Raw genomic sequence first — 16,114 nt, forward strand, 5'->3', positions numbered from 1 at the left:
TTTGGGGGGGGGGGGGGGGGTCAAGCGCCACACACACACGGCGCACCCATGGCAATGTCGTTGGCATGAAGCCGGTGGTCTTGGGTGATGGGGTGCGGCGGCGCCAGCCCTCTCAGCAGCCCCGCCAGCTGCTCGCTGCCTGCCTCGCCCGCGCCAGCATGCCGGCCCAGGTAAGTGGTTGCAAAGCGCCGCTGACCGCCGTCGCCGCCAGCATCCACCAGCACTAACACCGGCTGCATTTGGGCTGCTGCCAGAGCTGCTGCAATCTTGTCGAACAGCTGCACCTTGCCCCCGCCCTCCACCTCAACCCACTCCTGATCTATCCAATGGTCCGCCACAGCGCTGGGGCCAGCCGCTGTCACGAGTGGCGGCGTCATGCGTGCCATTGCCATGGCCGACACGATGCCGCAACCCAACACGCCAGCTGGATCATAGTCGCAGCCGGCCGCGGGCGCCAGCAGCAGCAGCTGCACAGGGCTGATGCCCAAGTTCTCCAGGTGCTGCTGAGTAATCAGCGTGCCGCCACGGCAGCCGACATGCAGCATCAAAAAGTCGGTGCCTGCCTGCCAGCACAGCGTCCGCACGTCGCTGTCGCCGCTGATCACCAGCCGCCGCCCGCTCACCAGCTGCACTTGCTGCGGCGGCGGTGGCAGGGGCGAGCCAGTGCTGCCACCCTGTGCCCCCAAAGCCGCCGGTGTTGCAGCCGCTGCTGGGCTGCCCTCGTTGGCCCGATTGCCCCCTATTGCCGCTCGCATGAAGACTGCCGCTGCCTGGCCGTCCGCCTCCCGCATGGCTTGCACGGTCTGGTGCCCTTGCTGCTGCAGTCGCTGCTGCAGCAGTGCCATGAGCGGCAGCAAGGCGCGGTGTGATGCCGCCTCCAGGCTTTTCAGGCGGTCCTCATCTCCCCTTGCCGCCGCTTGAATCATGAGCGCAGTGCGCTGGGTGGTCCGGTTCAGCGCTGCACGGTTGTCACGCTTGGGCCCATACTCGGCACCCTCAAAAACAAACTGCAGCGCAGCAGAGAAGAGCTTTGAGGCGCCGCAGCAGGACCCCCTGCAGCTGCGGCGGCCGGCGGCCCCTCCTGCGGATCGGCAAGTTGCGCTTGCAGCAGCTTCGCATCCTGCACCTCGTTCCTCACCGTTGTGGTGGCCGTGGCAGGCAGCACTTGAAGCAGGGGCCCACAGCGCCGCTCCACGGCTTGCGTCACCCTCGCCAGAGTGGTCCCGCTGCTGTCTGATTCAATCAGGGCCGCGTGGGGGCACGTGGCCAGCACAGCGCCCACAGAAATTGTTGGGAGGTCCACAGAGACATGCTCGTAGATTTCCAGCTCCTTCGTGGCCGCCTCCTTGCCGCCTAAAAAGTCCAGAGGCGTTCCATTCGCGTGCAGTACGGCAGCTATGAAGCTAACCCTGGAATTCCCATGTCCGGGGAACACCTGAGGTCGAACGTTGACTGTCGGAATTCCTGGCGAGGCGGGGGCACAGGCTGAGTTCAGAACGGGAGTAATGTTTTGCAGTTAACCAGTTCAGCCCGCAGACTGATGCACCGCTGTTTGATGCGACAGACGGCAAAAGTTCTGAACTGCTATGTGCGCTGTGCTGCGCCGCCCTGCATCACCTGCCCCCGCTCTGCACAGCAGAGAGGTAAAGGTAAAGGTAAAGGTGGGGAAGAGCCTCCACAGGCTTAACTTCCCGGTTTTAACGTCTAGCTTTAGACCATTATTTGATCTGCCCGACGCGCCAAGTGCAGTACCCCCCACTAGTAGTGAATGGGTCCCGGGGAGGCCTGTGCCGAAGCCTTGGCGATTCTATTAGGCGTTCCCGAAGGAATTGGCTTGGATTGGCGCTGAGCCGGTCAGCTATGCCGCGTTTGTCCTCACAAAGTTTCGACATGGGAGGAATCGAACCTGTGCCCTCTCGGAGGGTTTAGACACTAGCTCCAGCGCCTTCAAAGAAGGCCTTTCTTAGCCGCGGCCCAGAGGCAGCGCCAAGGAGAGTTGGAGACTGAGGGCGATGCAGATGAGGGCAACGACGCTTAGAATAGGTGTCCCACCTTTTCTAAGGCCACGGCGCCACTGGCTGTTGCGCAGGCGCCAGCGCCCGCGCTCCGCCATCAGTGGTGGGGGCGGTGGTTGGCAGCCTGCTGCAGACGCTTGTAGGTGGACAGCAGTGTCGGCCTGTATATGCCTGCAAACCGCCAGCACCTGCGTTTGGGCTGCTGCCAGCTGGGCTTGTCGGCCATGGCTGCTGGTGTTGGTAATCAGCGCTGATGCAACGAGGCGCGGTGTGATGACGCCTCCTGGCTTGTCAGGCCCTCGTCATCTCCCCCGCCGCCACCTGAATCATGCGTTGGGTTGTCCGATTCAGCACTGCACGGTTGTCGCGCTTGGGCTCGGCACCCTCAAAAACAAACGGCAGCGCAGCAGAGAGCTTGAGTCGCCGAAGCGGGACCCCCTGCAGCTGCGGCAGCCCGGCCGCAAGGAGAGGGCGGCGGGCCCCTCCGGCGGGTCGGCAAGTTGCTGCCTGGAACAACACCTGCGGGTGGTGGGTGACTGTCGGACTTCCTCGCCAGGCGGGTGAACAGGCTGAGTTCAGATTGGGTGCAAAGTGCCCCCACAGCCTGATGCACCGTTGTTTGATGCGACGGGCAAAAGTTCTGCGTTGTTGTGTGCGTTGTGCTGCGCCGCCCTGCCGGCAGTGCACACTCTTCACCGCCCTACCTCCTCCTTGCCCCCGCTCTTCACAGCAACAGACAACGCTAAGGAGAGTTCGAGACAAATGCAAATGAGGGAAGCGGCTGCTTGGAACCGACCAGAAAAGTGGCACCTTTTCTGCTCGGCCACGGATTGTTGCTGCTGCGCTGGCGCCAACGCCCGCCACCTCCGTGCTATCAGTGGGGGCGGAGACAGGCAGCCGCTCCATGCGCTAGGCTTGGCTTGGCTTGTGTGGGCTTAAAGTCTGGTAAAGCTAACATGCGAGTCTCGGGGAAGTACATTGTTAGGTAGGGGTGCGCTGGCCAACACGCCATACTCGTGAAACGCACGCTATGACGCGCCGCACGCCGCCGTCTTCCCCAAGCAACAGGCTGCGTGGTGGCGGCTGCACGCCCAAAAGCCGCTCAGCGCTCTGCAGCACTCGTTGCATGGATGGCTGCTCCACCTCAGCCTTGGAGTAGCAGTCACCGAGATTGCCATTTGTCTGCGCTTGGGATCCCGGAACAGGTGGGAGGGGTGGAACGCGCAGTAGTGCTTCTGGCGGGTGAGACGCCACAAACACGGCGCACCCATGGCAATGTCGGTGGCATGAAGCCGGTGGTCTTGGGTGATGGGGTGTGGCGCGCGCAGCGCCAGCCCTCCCAGCAGCCCGCCCGCCAGCCTGCCTGCCTCGCGGTTGCCCGTGCCGGCATGCTGCCCAGGTAATTGGCTACAAAGCGCCGCTGGCCGCCACCGCTGTCAGCATCCACCACACCTCATCTGGGCTGCAATCTTGTTGACCCTGTTATGCATCTGCAAGGCTACGCTGTCATCTGATCCTCGAAGCTGCTTGTCTGTATGATGCCCTGCTCATCTGTCACGCTGTGCCGTTGTTGCACCATCAACTTGCAAGGGCCGCACTGCTTGCGCATCACACCATCGGCACGTGCAGCAACTTCCTGCCGGCAGGGGCCTGCGTGGTCTGCGGGGTGCATCCGGGAACCTGCGGAGCAGACCAGACAGCAAAGAATTGGCATGGCACAACTGCCACAGGCGGCTGGTAACTGGGCGCTGCCGGCATCCAACCAACCCCACCTTTGCTTTGTACTGGGCTGCCAGGCGTGCAGTAGGAGCAATGATGTCGCGCATGGTGGAGCTTGTCGTGAACACCTGGCGGGGGTTGGGAGGGGCAGGACTCAGGTCAGCATCTCTTTGCCTCCATTTGGACCAGCTTTGCTGGTCCAAGGCAACAGCCGACACTGACCTGCAGCTACTGATCAGCGCCGGCATGCACACGCACACCCACCTGGTCCTGGCTGTAGTTGCCCCACCCGGGCGAGCTCTTGTCCACCAGCACGGGGTCGTACATCCAGAACTGCAGCCCCCAGCCAACCAACATGGGTCAGAAAGGGTGAGGGAGGGTGCCTGGATGATCAGCCCGCCACACACGTGCAAGCTTGGACGGCCTTAACGACGGCCTGACCACCGTGCAATGCTGCCCGCCCACATCTGGGCCACGCACCATGGCCGCCTTGAGCACGTCGTCCGCCCCCAGGCTCCTGTTCAGGGCCCCCATCACCGTCTGAAAGGTGGGGTTGCGCTCCTTCTGGATGGTGGCCAGTTCCTGATCAGTCACGTTCTTCCCAAACTCCTCGATGATCAGCGGCTGCAGCGCATGGCAGGCATTGCGGCAGCGCCAGGGCCCGGTCTCCTGCATGGCCAGGCCAGAATGCGCAGCAAGACCGTGCTCCCAGCAATGGGGTTTACCTTGTTCATGTCGCGAGCGGCCGCCATGTGGGTGTCAATCCAGCGCTGCAAGAAGGCCTGCTCAGTGATGTTCCAGTTATCTGCAGCGCCGTATGGAGGGGCAGCCATCAGCCACAAGTGCCCGCTCACCTCCCCGCCCCAGTTCAGGCACCCACCAGACTCGCCAGCCTGGCTTCCAGCCCGCCCAGCGTGCCCGTTCCTGCCCGCCCCTGATACCATCACCCACCTGGCCAGATGTGGATGCCAGCAAAGTCAATCGAGTCGATGGAGTGGTTGGGGACAAAGTCCTGGCCGGTGGCTTGGGCCCAACCTGCAGCAGCGGCACCAGCCCAGGCCCGGCACGTCAAGAGGTGCATTGCATCCAGCCATGATCCCCTCACCAGCAGGGCAGCAGGAACGCGCCACGTGCACGTCAGCAGCAGTGCACACCCACGGCCCCAGCCCGGCTCACTGCTGGAGGGCTGCGGGTTGTTCTGGGCTTGGGGGCTCCCCGGGCCCCAGAAGCCCTCCTCCCCGACCGTGACGAGGTGGTTGGGGTCCAGGCTCTTCAGCCAGCCCGCCATCTCCTCAATCCAGATCTGCAAGCAAGCAGGTGGGGAGGCAAGCGGGTCTGTTTGGCCCTGTCGCTGGGCGGGGTCAGGCCGTTGCCATGGCAGCAGCAGCGCGGGCGCGGCCCGCTGGCGTCCTGCAAGACACCAGCAGCGGTGCTGGGCTGCGTGGTGCTGGCCCGTGTGCCCTTGCCTGCAGGTTGTCGGCGCAGGGTTTGGGGTCCTTGGCGCAGGGATCGCTTTCATTCAAAAAGTACCTCGGCTCGTTCATCTGCCTTGCAGAGGGGCGAAGAAATGTGTGGGCAGCGGCACAGGGGTTCTGCTGATAGCGAGTTTTGTCGCTGACTGGCGCGCAGGGACCCGTAGCGCGCAACCACTTGCTGGCGGCGGTGGCTTACCAGGTTCCAGCCAAAGATGGTGGGGTCGTCCCTGCGGGCGGCAGCAGCTCAAAACAGATGGCTGACGCCTTTCCCAACAGCTCAGCGCATCCAGCTCACATGCCGCCAGGTCGAGCTAAGCGCTGACTCAATCAGGCAGACTCGCGCGGGCTCACCTGTACGTCCTGCCGTTGACGGTGTTGGCCCTGTTGATCATGAAGTCCAGGTGGGCCTTGTAGGCCTGCCGCACAGCTGGGGAGGTGTAGAAGTCGTCGGGGCTTTTCAACCCATTCCAGCTGGCATACTGCAGGACCAGGCAGGGCAGGCGGCACAGAGCGCAGCGCCAAGGGTGGGTCAGGCAAGCCAGCGGCACAGAGTATCAAGAGGGCTGCGTGCAGGCCTGCACTGCTAGCAGCATTGGCGCCGCGTGGCTGACGTGGCGCAGTGCTCTGGTAAGCGGGGCTGGAACATCACCAACGCCACAGGCAGCCCCCAGCACGGCCTGGTGTGCTGCCCTACGCACCTGAGCGCGCGAGTCGGGGCCGCCCCAGTTGCGGGCGAGGATGAGCAGCAGGTGCAGGCCGCGGTCGGCCGAATCAGCGACCACCTGGTCCAGCGCCTTGAGCGCCACCTGGTTGTAGGTGCCTGCGGGGGCGAGGGGAGAACAGGGCCAGCGTGTGTGGCAGGCACAGCTCGAGCACTGAGCTGGCGATTCGGGGCCTCAGCCTGCCCCCGCCTCCTTTGCCACATCCCTGGCCCCGGCAGCATCCCAGCTCACCTTCCTCCACCTGGAGGGGCAGTTCTGGGGTGACGCCGGTGGCAAACACGCGCAGCATGGTGAGGTTGAGGGCGGCGGCGTTGTCCAGCAGGTTGGTCACCGGGTTCTTGCCGTTGAGCTGCGGTAGGGGGCGGCGAGCAGCAAGTTTCAAAGATTGAGGGCAAACAAGTGTAGGCATCCGCTGGACTGGCTGCGGCTGGCGGTCTGCGGGCTCAGGCTGGCCAGAGGCTACGGGCAGGGGAGGCGGGGAGGCATGCAAGGTGGGCGGCCCGCCTGGCCACACCTCAACCCCGGTAGTGCCCGCCTGCGCCTCGAGCATGCGCCAGCTGCACCAGGCGGCACAGGGATAGGTGAGGGAATGATTGCAGCAAGTGGGGGCAAGCTTCCTTGGGGCAGTACTGCGCGCGCCGCCGCCCCGCTGTCGTGGCGCAGCGTGCTCCTTGGATCGAGCCACAACGGTTCCGGAACTCACGTGTTGGCGCCCACCCAAGCGAACTCCCTGCAATTCTCATCGGCAAAGCTGGTGCCGTAGACCTTGATGAAGGCAGCCGAAGGCTGGAACAGCAGGGGGCAGAGAGCCAGCAGCAGCAGCAGGCTCCTCATTTGGGTGGATGCTCTCTTGAATGCCCGTGCTGGATTGGGGTTGCAGTCTTCAGTACTAGTAGCGAAAAGAATGGTGTCGAGTTATACGCGGCTGGAGGATGCTGACTAGGCAGGCAGCTGACACAACCACCTTCCAACCGCCATCAGGTGGCGACGGCCGGTGCCCAGCATCAGCAGCACAGCGCAGGGCAATCACCGAGTGCGTCACGTCAAGGGTTACAGTGGGTGGGAGGCCTTCAGAACACGTAAGAGGTGAAAGCGGTAAAGAAGAGGACGGCCGGGCCAATGCGACGAAAGAGGGGCGCTGCTGCGCCTTGCGGATCTGTTGAACCATGAGAGATAAACATGTCGAGGGGCGGTGTTCGCAAGGCCTGCAGCCTGGTGCGTGCGATGCCACCGCCGGCTGCTGATGCCAAGAGGGGGCGCCGCGGCCACGGGGCACCCAAATGCTGCGCCCCACCTCGCATCCCTGCTGGTGGAGTTCATGCGGCTGCCGCTGCTCCTGCAGCTCGCTGTGTTGGCGCCCGAACAAGACAGTGCGCCCGCCGGTGCTGCTGGTGCCACGCTACTGCTGTTTCAGCTTCTCTGTCAGCAGCGGCACCGCCACGTTGGCAAAGTGGCCGATGAGGAAGGCCAGCACCGCCACCAGCAGCAGCTGCAGCACGCTAAAACCGCCGTTCGCCTTGGGCTGCAGCAGGCGGGGCCAGAGGGCGACGGGCAAGGTTACCAGCTACCCCATCAACACATGTGTGCTGCTACAGCTGCTGCTGCTGGCTCCATGCCACGCACCTGCTGGCATGCATGGCCACAAGCAGGCGGCACGGCCTGTGCTTGGCTGGCGGTATGCAGCTGCCATCCCCACGTCCAAGCACCCGCGCTGCCAGTCGCCGCTGAACTGCCAGTCCCGGGTGGGGCCCGCACACCGTTTCAGCACCCTCGGCCCTCGCCCACCTGCTTCAACGCGGCACGCCCGCCGCCGCCCGCCGCTGACCGATCCTCCAGCAGCTCCAGCCGCTTGCGGATCTCCGCCTTGTCCTCCTGTGCAGCCCCCAGCTGGTCCCGCAGGCTGGCGCCGGCCGCGGCGGTGCCCGCGCTGGGGGCATCCTTGTAGCCGCCCAGCGTGGCGGGGCTCACCGGCTCTTCCACGCCCTCAGGCACTGGCGAGGGCGGCTTGGGCGGGCCCACCAGCACCACCCGCAGCTTGGTTTGCCTGCGACAAGGCCGGAAAACAGGCAGCGAGTCTCATGAGCCGCAGCAGCAGGACAAGAGTGTGTGCACACAGGCAGGGAATGCACGCGCACGGCCACAGCCAGCAGGGCAGCAAATGTGATGACCCCCCAGCGCTGAATCAGTGCTACAGTGCTACAGCGAGTTACACGCGCTTGCCGGCGCTCTAGCAACTGCTGCCTGCCAGCTGCCAACCCTTCCCCACACCTGATGTCCTTCTGCTTTGTCGCGTCAAACATCTCTGGCATCACCTCCTTTGCATCTGTCTGCCCCAGCTTCACGCACTGCACCAGGAACTTGTCCTTGCAGTCTGCCAGGGCAGGGAGCAGGAAGAGCGCCAGCAACGGGCGTTAGGGCAACGACGGTGCAGCAGCGCAGGTGTGGATTGATTCTGCTCGTAGGCATGCAGCCAGGTCTGCCCGGCATGGCTGGTTGCTGCACCAAGCTGTGACCTGGCACGCAGCCAGCACGGAGGGGCTGCGGTGCCGTGGCACGCCACCAGACACCTTTGCCTCGAAGCGACCATAGGCAGCGCTGCCACCAGGCCTGTTGCAGCCTGCGCCGTGCTGCGCTGCCCTGCTGCACGCCTGCCTGCCATGCATGCCTCCACGGCAGCGGCCTGCAGGCGTGCAGCCGGCAGCCACACACCGCCGTGGCGCCACACAGCGGTGCCCACCTGCCAGGCTGGGCGGGTACTCGCGCTGCGCCTGCATGATGACCTGCACCTCCTTGCTGCTGCCGGGCTCCACGATGCCGCTGCTGGGCCGCACGCAGTACTTCTTGGGGCTGGTGGTCTTGACCTTGAAGGCCACGCGGTCCCCCGTGGGGTTTTGTAGGGTCAACGTGCACGGCACATTCTTGCGGAGCTCAAACCTGCGGGGTGGGGCAAGGGGATCACAGCAGCCCCGGTGTGTTGTGTGTGGCTTCTGGCACGCTGGAATGCAGCTCTACAGGGCAAAGAAAATGAGATGGAGCAATGCAAGAAGACAGCGAGAGCACAAAACAGGCCCGTTTGGGGGGTCGTGGCGGCGGTGGCGGCACGTGCGCAACAGTGGGAAAACTTCCCCACTGAGCCAGCTTTTGATCGGCTTGGCACAGGGCTCCTTGGACGTATGGAAAATGTGGCAAAGCGGCAGGAAAACGTTCGGCTGGCGGCTTGCCCCCTCCGAGCGCCAGGCCCTCGCGGCACGATCGCCCGGTCAGCGGGGCGCCGTAGCGGCTGCCAGGGGCAGTAGGCGGCCCTGGGTGCGCCCAGCCGCTTCAAGGCGGGCCAGCTGAAGAGGAGGCGGCCGGTAGACTTGCCTGAACTTGAGCTCCACGGGCACCACTGTCAGGAAGTTGTCCGCCATCTCGCTGCTGACAGCGCCAAGCGAGAAGGGCGGACAGGGAGGGGCAGCGCCCGGCGATCAGGGCCTGGCTGGAGGCCAAGCTTCGCCTGCGAGAGTGCAAGACGACGGCACAGCGATCGCAGGGTGGCCGGGCGGCTGCTAGCGCCCAGGCGCAGTACATAATGCACTGCGCCACGGCGGCAAAGTGACAGACGCGGTCAAAACAGCCGCCTCGCCTCCCCAACCCCAGCTCGGTTGGACGAAGGAGTGGTGGTGATTGATGCGAGGAGGGAGAGTCGGCTGGCTGCAGCTGCCTGCACTTCAACTCAGGCGGAGTGACCAGCAGCGCAGGAGCGCTGCGCGTGCACACTAGCATCTTGAGGCACCGGCAGGAAGCGAGGCATTCGAATTGGGGTCCAGCCGGCACTCCCCCGTGACGGCGGCGGCAGTGACGGGCGCCCATGTCGGGCACCGACTTTTTGCGCAGCATCCAGGCCGAGCTGGAGAGGAGCAAGGCATCGGTCCCAGGCGCCACGGCACCCCGCGGGACGTGGCCCATAGGCACGCCCGACAGCTCGGCGCGGCAGCAGCACACCTCGCTGCTGGTCACGCCCGCCAGCCGACACGCGGGCGGCCGGCTGACGCCCCAGCCCAACCCCTCCATCCTGGGAGGCTACGAGCGGCGGCTGGAGGCGGAGGCCGGGTACAGCTTCCGCAGCAGCCCGCTGACAGCGACTTCTGGGCGGCCTGCAGCTGCAGCAGGAGCCGCTCCTGCTGCAGTTCTGTCTAGCCACGCTGGGGTTGTCACAACGAGGTTCACGCCTCGCGACCCCTCCCCATTCCGGGGCGCAGGCGGCAGCAGCTTCCATGGCACGGCAGCGGCGGGCGGCAGCCGCAGACCGGCAAGCGCCGCAGCTGGCGCTGGGATCGGCAGCCCTCTCAAGAAGCCCAGCCTGCTGGAGCAACACATGCTGGCCCAGCAAGCGCCAGCGGCCCAGGCCAAAGCCATTGCTGCATCGGCGGCGGCAGCAGGGTCCCCCTTTTACCGGCCCTCCCCTGCGGCAGCCAAGCTGGCTGGTTCGGGGGCCCTGGCGGATGGCACATCGCCCAGGCGCGCCACCCTGCAGGAGCAGCTGCGCCAGCTGCAGCTGGACTGCTCCCGCACCGCCGCCCAGAACAGCACAGCAGTGGCCAGCAGCGCGGCCGCCACGCTGCTGGCTCGCCCCAGCAGCCAGCTGCAAATGCAGCAGGACTTCCGAATCCGCGCCTACCCCGGCAGCAGCGCGGCGCCAGCCGTGGCGCAAGCTGCTCGCCCTGCAGCGCCAGGCACCGAGGCGGCCAGCAGCGGTGGCGGCAGCCCAGCGCGTGCAGCAGTGGCAGCGGTGGAGGAGGTGCGGGAAGACAGCGATCCAATGACCATCAGCCTGCGGCTGACACCTTTGTTTGATGCCATGCCAGCGCTCCGCGGCAGGCAGCAGGGCCTTGCGACGGGGGGAACAGCGGCCCGCCCTGGAAGCGCAGACCAGGCAGCGGCACCGGCAGTTTCCAGCAACCAGTGGAGCCCCCATCATCCATCGCAGTTGCAGCAGCAAGAGCAGGCAGCCGACTGGAGGCCCAGCTCTGCCGCCTCGTCACCTGCCGGCAAGCGGCTGGCAGCAGAGCAGGCGGCAGGTGACAGCCCCAGGGGCACCATTGTGCTGCTCAGCCGCATCAATGAGCTGGAGGCACAGGTGGGTTTTCTTCTTCCAGGCGTGGGCTGGCAGGCTGGTAGCAACAGCTGCGTCCGCCCGCTGTCCACTACACTGCCGACCCGTCTTGCCACCTCCCCATGCGCTCTTCAGCTGCAGCTGGAGCGCATGAAGTCGCAGGAGGCGGCGGCAGCCGCCGAGGGCCTCCAGGAGCAGTGTGACCAGCTGCAGCAGCGAGCGGCGCAGCAGGCGGGAGCTGTGGAGGCCGCGCACCTGCGTGCAGCAGAGGCAGAGGCACGGGCGACAGAGGCTATGCAGGAGGTGGGTGCACCTGTGTGCAGCCCAGCATCCGAGCTGCATGACGATACATGCAATGCGTGCGCCGCTCTGCCACACAGGCGCTGCTTGCATGCCAGCCTACCTGATGTCTGCCTCCTCATCGGGCCCGATGCTGCAGGCGGCCGCCCTGCGAGGCGATGTGCAGCGGCGACAGTCGGTGCACAGCGACAGCATCGACAGCATTGCGCGCATGCAGGTGGGCCAGCCAGCACCAGGGACCAGCAGCGCAGGTCCCAGTGGTCCTTGCTAAACCTGCATGTGTGTACTGCATCGTATCGATCATCTGGATGGATGCACCGCAACCATGCCGTGGTTGTGGGCTGGCTGTGCAGGCTGTTGGGCAGGTGCAGCGGCAGGAGAATGAAGAGCTGCGGCAGCGGGTGGCACAGCTCAGCGAGGCGTGGGACCAGGTGGGGCTGCCTGCCACAGCCTGGCTTGGCTGGCGCCTCAGGAGCACGCTGCCAGGGCAGAGTGTTCATTGAAGAAACGGAGCATGTTTGTTCTCGCCGGGTGTCCTCTCAATGTCTCAATGTTGGGGTGTGGGACTGTTGTCACCTGGCGCAGGAGAATGCACATGTGACGAGGCTGCAGCATCAGCTGCAGGACATGCTCGCCACCGCCGGCAGCAGCGAGAGCCAGGTGGCGGAGCGGCTGCGGCGGGCGGAGGAGGAGTGGGAGCAGCGCCTGCAGGAGGTGCGGCAGCAGGCGCAGGAGGAGCAGCGCGAGCTGGCATCGCGCTGCCAGATGCTGGCAATTGAGAAGGTGGCCCAGGAGCAAGCTGCCCGGCAGGCGGCTGCCAGGCAGCAGGCAGCCGAGGAGCGGTGCGCTGTGGCAGAGCAGCGCTGGCGCCAGTTGGCGGCGGACATGGACGCCGTTGCCGCCGACTCAGAAGGCCAGGACCAGCAGCTGCTTGCCGCACGGCAGCAGGCCGAGGCTGCTGGCGATGCGGTGCGGCAGCTGCGCAGGCAACTGCAGGAGCAGCAGCAGCACTGCGAAGGGTTGGAGGCGGCGCTGGCTGGGGAGCAGGAGCGCAGCAGCAGCATTGCTGCACGTGCAGAGACGGCAGAGGCGGCGCAGCATGGCCTGGGGAGCCACGTCAAAGCGACGCACACACAGATGAAGCGGCTGCAGGTGGGGCGCAGCAAGCAAGGCCAGGCCATGTGTGCTCATTGATCGTCATTGAAATGGTGAGCCCTGATTCCAGCTCACCCGTGCATGCATCCACTGCCCTGGGCGGCCCCGCTGCTGCGTTACTCCTGATGCAGGACCAGCTTGCGGGCGCGCAGCGGCAGTGCCGGCAGCTGCAGGACGAGAATGAGGAGCTGCGGCAGGCGCACACCACCAGCCAGGCCTCGTATGAGGTGTGTACCGACGTCCTGCTGCAATCAATGGCGCCTCCCAGCATGACTGTTGTGACTGGTGCTGGACCTCGTCCCACCGATGCTCAGCCCGACTTTGCGCCCGTTGGTTTTCTGCAGCACCAGCTCACCAGCATGCAGGGCCGCCTGGCGGAGATGGAGCAGGAGCGCGACCAGCTGCGCCAGCACCTCGCAAAGGTGAGGCAGCACGCACCTCACGCACTGCTCTGACATGTACCGAGTGTGAGAGCAAGCATCTGCCTCTCAGTTGCTTGCACACAGTGATCAGGCGCACACAGAGCCAGCATTTTCTGAGCACCTGCTGCTGCTTGCGCTGTGTGTTGTGCAGGCCACCGCCGACTTCGAGGCCCAGCTGCAGGCCAGCGGGCAGCACCGCCAGCAGGTGGCCGCGCTGCAGCAGGCGGTGCGTGATGCGCGGGCGGATCTGGAGCTCCAGGAGGCGGCTGCCGCCCAGCAGGCACAGCAGGCAAGCTGCGCAAGGAAACATGCTGCTGATGATGCACATCAGATGGTCAGCACGTTGCACGAAGGTAGGCAGGCGACCCTCATTTGGGACCACCCTCGGCCTACTCCCCGTCTGCAGGCTCTGTCTGCCCAGGTGCAGCGCGAGGCGCTGGAGTCGCGGCTGGCGCAGCTGGAGTGCCAGCTGCAGGAGGCGCGGCAGGCGGCAGCAGCAGCAGAGGACCGCTTGGCCAAGGCTGGCAGGTGCGTGGAGGGTTGGGTGGCCCGGCACGCGGCCCGCTGGCGGCAGGTGCCCGCTGACCTCCCTGCATTGTGTTTGATTCCAGCCGGGCTCGCTCAGCTGCAGCTGGGCCAGGCCGTGCCTGCTCGCAATAGCCGAGGCGTGGCTGTCCTGCGCGTGTTCGCAGGAACGGCAGCGGCGCCTCTCCCCTGCGCGACGTGGTCACCGGGCTGCGCATGGAGCTCCAAGAGAAGGACCTGCAGCTCATGCAGGCATGCAGGACCTTGCGCAGGGTCTTGTGGCGGCGGGCTGGACCATGTATGCATTGTGGCTGCCTCGTGCGCTCACACCCACAGCCTGAGGGCTGACCGGCGCTGAAGGAAGCCTGCCACCCCACCAACACACGCACACAACACCCCTCCCCAACCTCCAGATGCACGAGGACCTGAGCCGGGAGCGCGGCAAAGCGCAGGAGCTGCAGAAGCAAGTGCTGGACCAGGCAAGTTGCCTCGCCTCCTCCCTGCGCGCCTGGCACGCCGTCACTTACGCTGCGCTTTGCGGGCGGCCGGCAAGTTGGGCGCATGAGCCACGCCGTGTAGCAGACCTAGGCGCGATCCAGGGTCCTGTTCCTGCTGAGCGCAGGCTGTGGAGCTGGATGATCTCCAGCGGGACAGCTCCGATGCGTTTAGCCTGCGGCAGCAGCTGGCCGCCGCACAGCATGCCGAGGCGCAGGCGCGGCGCGAGGTGCAGCAGCTGAGGAAGCAGGCGGCGGCGCCTGCTTCCCATGCCAACAGCCAGGAGGACGGCGGAGACATGTCACCCAGGAGCAGCAGCAGCAGCGGGATGAGCGGCGGCGCGTCGCCGGCGCGCCACGGAGCCAGCCGGGCGGCGCCGGGCCGGCTGGATGCCGCCACAAGGGAGCTGCAGGCGGCGCGGCAGGAGGTGCGCGCAGGGGGCTAGCAAGTGCCGCGCGTGCTGTTTCCGCAGCTGTCGCTGCCTGTCCATTGCACCTGGCTCCCTCTTGCGCCTGTGCCTGACACTGCCCTGATTGCTGTCCTCCCTCCCTCCCCATGTGCCCTCCCCTCAGATTGAGCGGCTCAAGGGTGAGCGGGACCGCGTGCGTGGTGAGCTGGAGGAGCGGGACACCGAGGTGATGCAGCTGCAGGGGCAGCTGGTCATGCTGCAGCAGCAGGTCAAGGACGAGGACAACTGGCTGAGCCCGCTGCCAGACCCCTATGATCGCTAGCCCTACCAGGCTCACCTCCTGTGGGTAGCCGCCTTCACCGCCTTCACCGCCTTCACCGACCGACGTAGTGACTGAGTGGCCGACTGACTGACTGACGCCCGGCAGTGCCACGAGCAGCCAGCATTTATAAGGCCTGGTGTGCATGCCAATGAACAGAGATGACACTCAACTGGAAGTGTTCCTGCTTGTTTTGTTGGGTTGATACTGGGTTGGAACTACTGGCCCTCTGGCCCACTCAGCTCCTGCTGCAACATTGTGTAGCGTTACAGGCTGTAAAGCAAGAATAGGGCCAGTGGGTCACATAGGGGAGCAATAAGGCATGGACGGAAATGCAGTGCGAACAGTGACTTGAGAAATCATCAAGCAGTCACGGCAAGTTCATCAACGGTACCGTTGGGGCGCTGGGCAAGTGCGCCTCTATTGGAAGTCTGCGGCATCGCCGCCAAACAGCCGGTCGCCCCGGGCCGCCGCCAGGAAGACGAGGCTGCCCGCCACGCACTGCACCGCCGCCACCGCAAACGCCTGGTACCAGCCCGCGGGGCGGTCCGCCCCGCCCGCCCACTGCAGCAGGTAGCCGGTGGTGGCCACGCCCACCACGCCCGACAGCGTGCCCGCCGTGTTGCTGATGCCCCTGCAGGCGGGCGGGGGCGCGGCGGCGGCGGCACGCCATCAGGCGCATGCACCGCCAATGCCCCGCCAAGGGAGGTGCAGTGGGCAGCGCAGGACCGCGCCCCGCTGCCGCCCCTGCTCGCCAGACTGCACCCGGGGATGCCCACCCACACCGCCCACTCCCCCACCCACACAACACTCCCCTCTCATCTCTCTCACATGACGACCCCCGCGTAGCGAGGCGCTATGTCCATATGGTTCACGCTGAAGCCGCCCCGCGAGAAGCCGCAGCAGCCCAGCGCCAGCGTGGTGAAGGCCACGCCCGAGGCCACGGAGCGAGCGCCTGCGGGCGGGGCAGGAGGGGGCAGGGAGGGGTGGGCGTAGCGGCAGTGGGCGTGGCGGCTGGGCACGGCCCAGAGGAGGCAGGGGCAGCGCAGTGTGCCGCAGGCAGGGCGGGGTGTGCGCATGGAGGGAGATGGCAAGGGGTGCGCGCTACCCACCTCTCCCCGCCTCGCTCACCCCCACCCACCTGCATCGGCACGCACGCATCACACACGCACAGGCCACCACACACACACACATGCGCGCGCGCACCCGGCATCAGCATCAGCGCCGCCGCCGCGCTCCAGAAGCCTGCGGTGTTGACCAGCTTGCGCCCCGCCGCCACGCTGCGCCGCCGCACGTTGATGACCCAGTCCCCCGCCCACCCGCCCGCGTTGCTGGCGGCAAACATGACCAGGTAGGGCAGCGTCTTGGCTAGGCCCAGGCTGGACAGGCTGGCGTGCAGCACCTGGCGGGGAGGCGGGGGGTGGGGGTGGGGGTGGGGGAGTGGGTGGCGCGCACCCGTTGGC

General features: G+C 66.0%; 4 protein-coding genes across 4 annotated transcripts in view; 1 reads left to right on the forward strand and 3 right to left on the reverse strand.

The window, feature by feature from the left end:
- Nucleotides 1–4,325: 4,325 nt before the first annotated feature.
- Nucleotides 4,326–5,013, reverse strand: CHLNCDRAFT_13786 (hypothetical protein; the record flags this gene model as incomplete). Its single annotated transcript, XM_005848821.1, has 4 exons — nt 4,326–4,358; nt 4,460–4,539; nt 4,686–4,769; nt 4,887–5,013. Coding segments are annotated over 4 exons (324 nt in total), but the record flags the coding sequence as incomplete, so codon positions are not given.
- A 2,317-nt stretch (nt 5,014–7,330) lies between these two features.
- CHLNCDRAFT_144269 (hypothetical protein) lies at nt 7,331–9,341 on the reverse strand (the record flags this gene model as incomplete). The annotated part of the gene is made up of 5 exons (XM_005848822.1): nt 7,331–7,453; nt 7,717–7,975; nt 8,200–8,302; nt 8,669–8,865; nt 9,301–9,341. 5 exons carry the CDS (start codon nt 9,339–9,341, stop codon nt 7,331–7,333), a joined length of 723 nt encoding a protein of 240 aa, XP_005848884.1.
- A 440-nt stretch (nt 9,342–9,781) lies between these two features.
- CHLNCDRAFT_144270 (hypothetical protein) lies at nt 9,782–14,654 on the forward strand (the record flags this gene model as incomplete). Its single annotated transcript, XM_005848617.1, has 14 exons — nt 9,782–10,711; nt 10,901–11,050; nt 11,162–11,329; nt 11,466–11,543; nt 11,680–11,757; nt 11,912–12,478; nt 12,613–12,708; nt 12,826–12,903; nt 13,055–13,129; nt 13,310–13,431; nt 13,596–13,701; nt 13,842–13,895; nt 14,051–14,350; nt 14,496–14,654. The coding sequence occupies 14 exons, from the start codon at nt 9,782–9,784 to the stop codon at nt 14,652–14,654; spliced, it is 2,961 nt and encodes a 986-aa protein (XP_005848679.1).
- A 417-nt stretch (nt 14,655–15,071) lies between these two features.
- Nucleotides 15,072–16,114, reverse strand: part of CHLNCDRAFT_144271 (hypothetical protein) — a gene marked incomplete at both ends in the record, with an annotated part of 3,155 nt that continues 2,112 nt past the window's right edge. Inside the window, 3 exons of the mRNA XM_005848823.1 lie at nt 15,072–15,285; nt 15,483–15,606; nt 15,858–16,053. Of these exons, the coding sequence (XP_005848885.1) occupies nt 15,072–15,285; nt 15,483–15,606; nt 15,858–16,053 (534 nt within the window). The remainder of the gene's footprint in view (nt 15,286–15,482; nt 15,607–15,857; nt 16,054–16,114) is intronic.

This window comes from Chlorella variabilis, assembly GCF_000147415.1.
Source record: "Chlorella variabilis unplaced genomic scaffold CHLNCscaffold_7, whole genome shotgun sequence".
Taxonomy (NCBI): domain Eukaryota; kingdom Viridiplantae; phylum Chlorophyta; class Trebouxiophyceae; order Chlorellales; family Chlorellaceae; genus Chlorella; species Chlorella variabilis.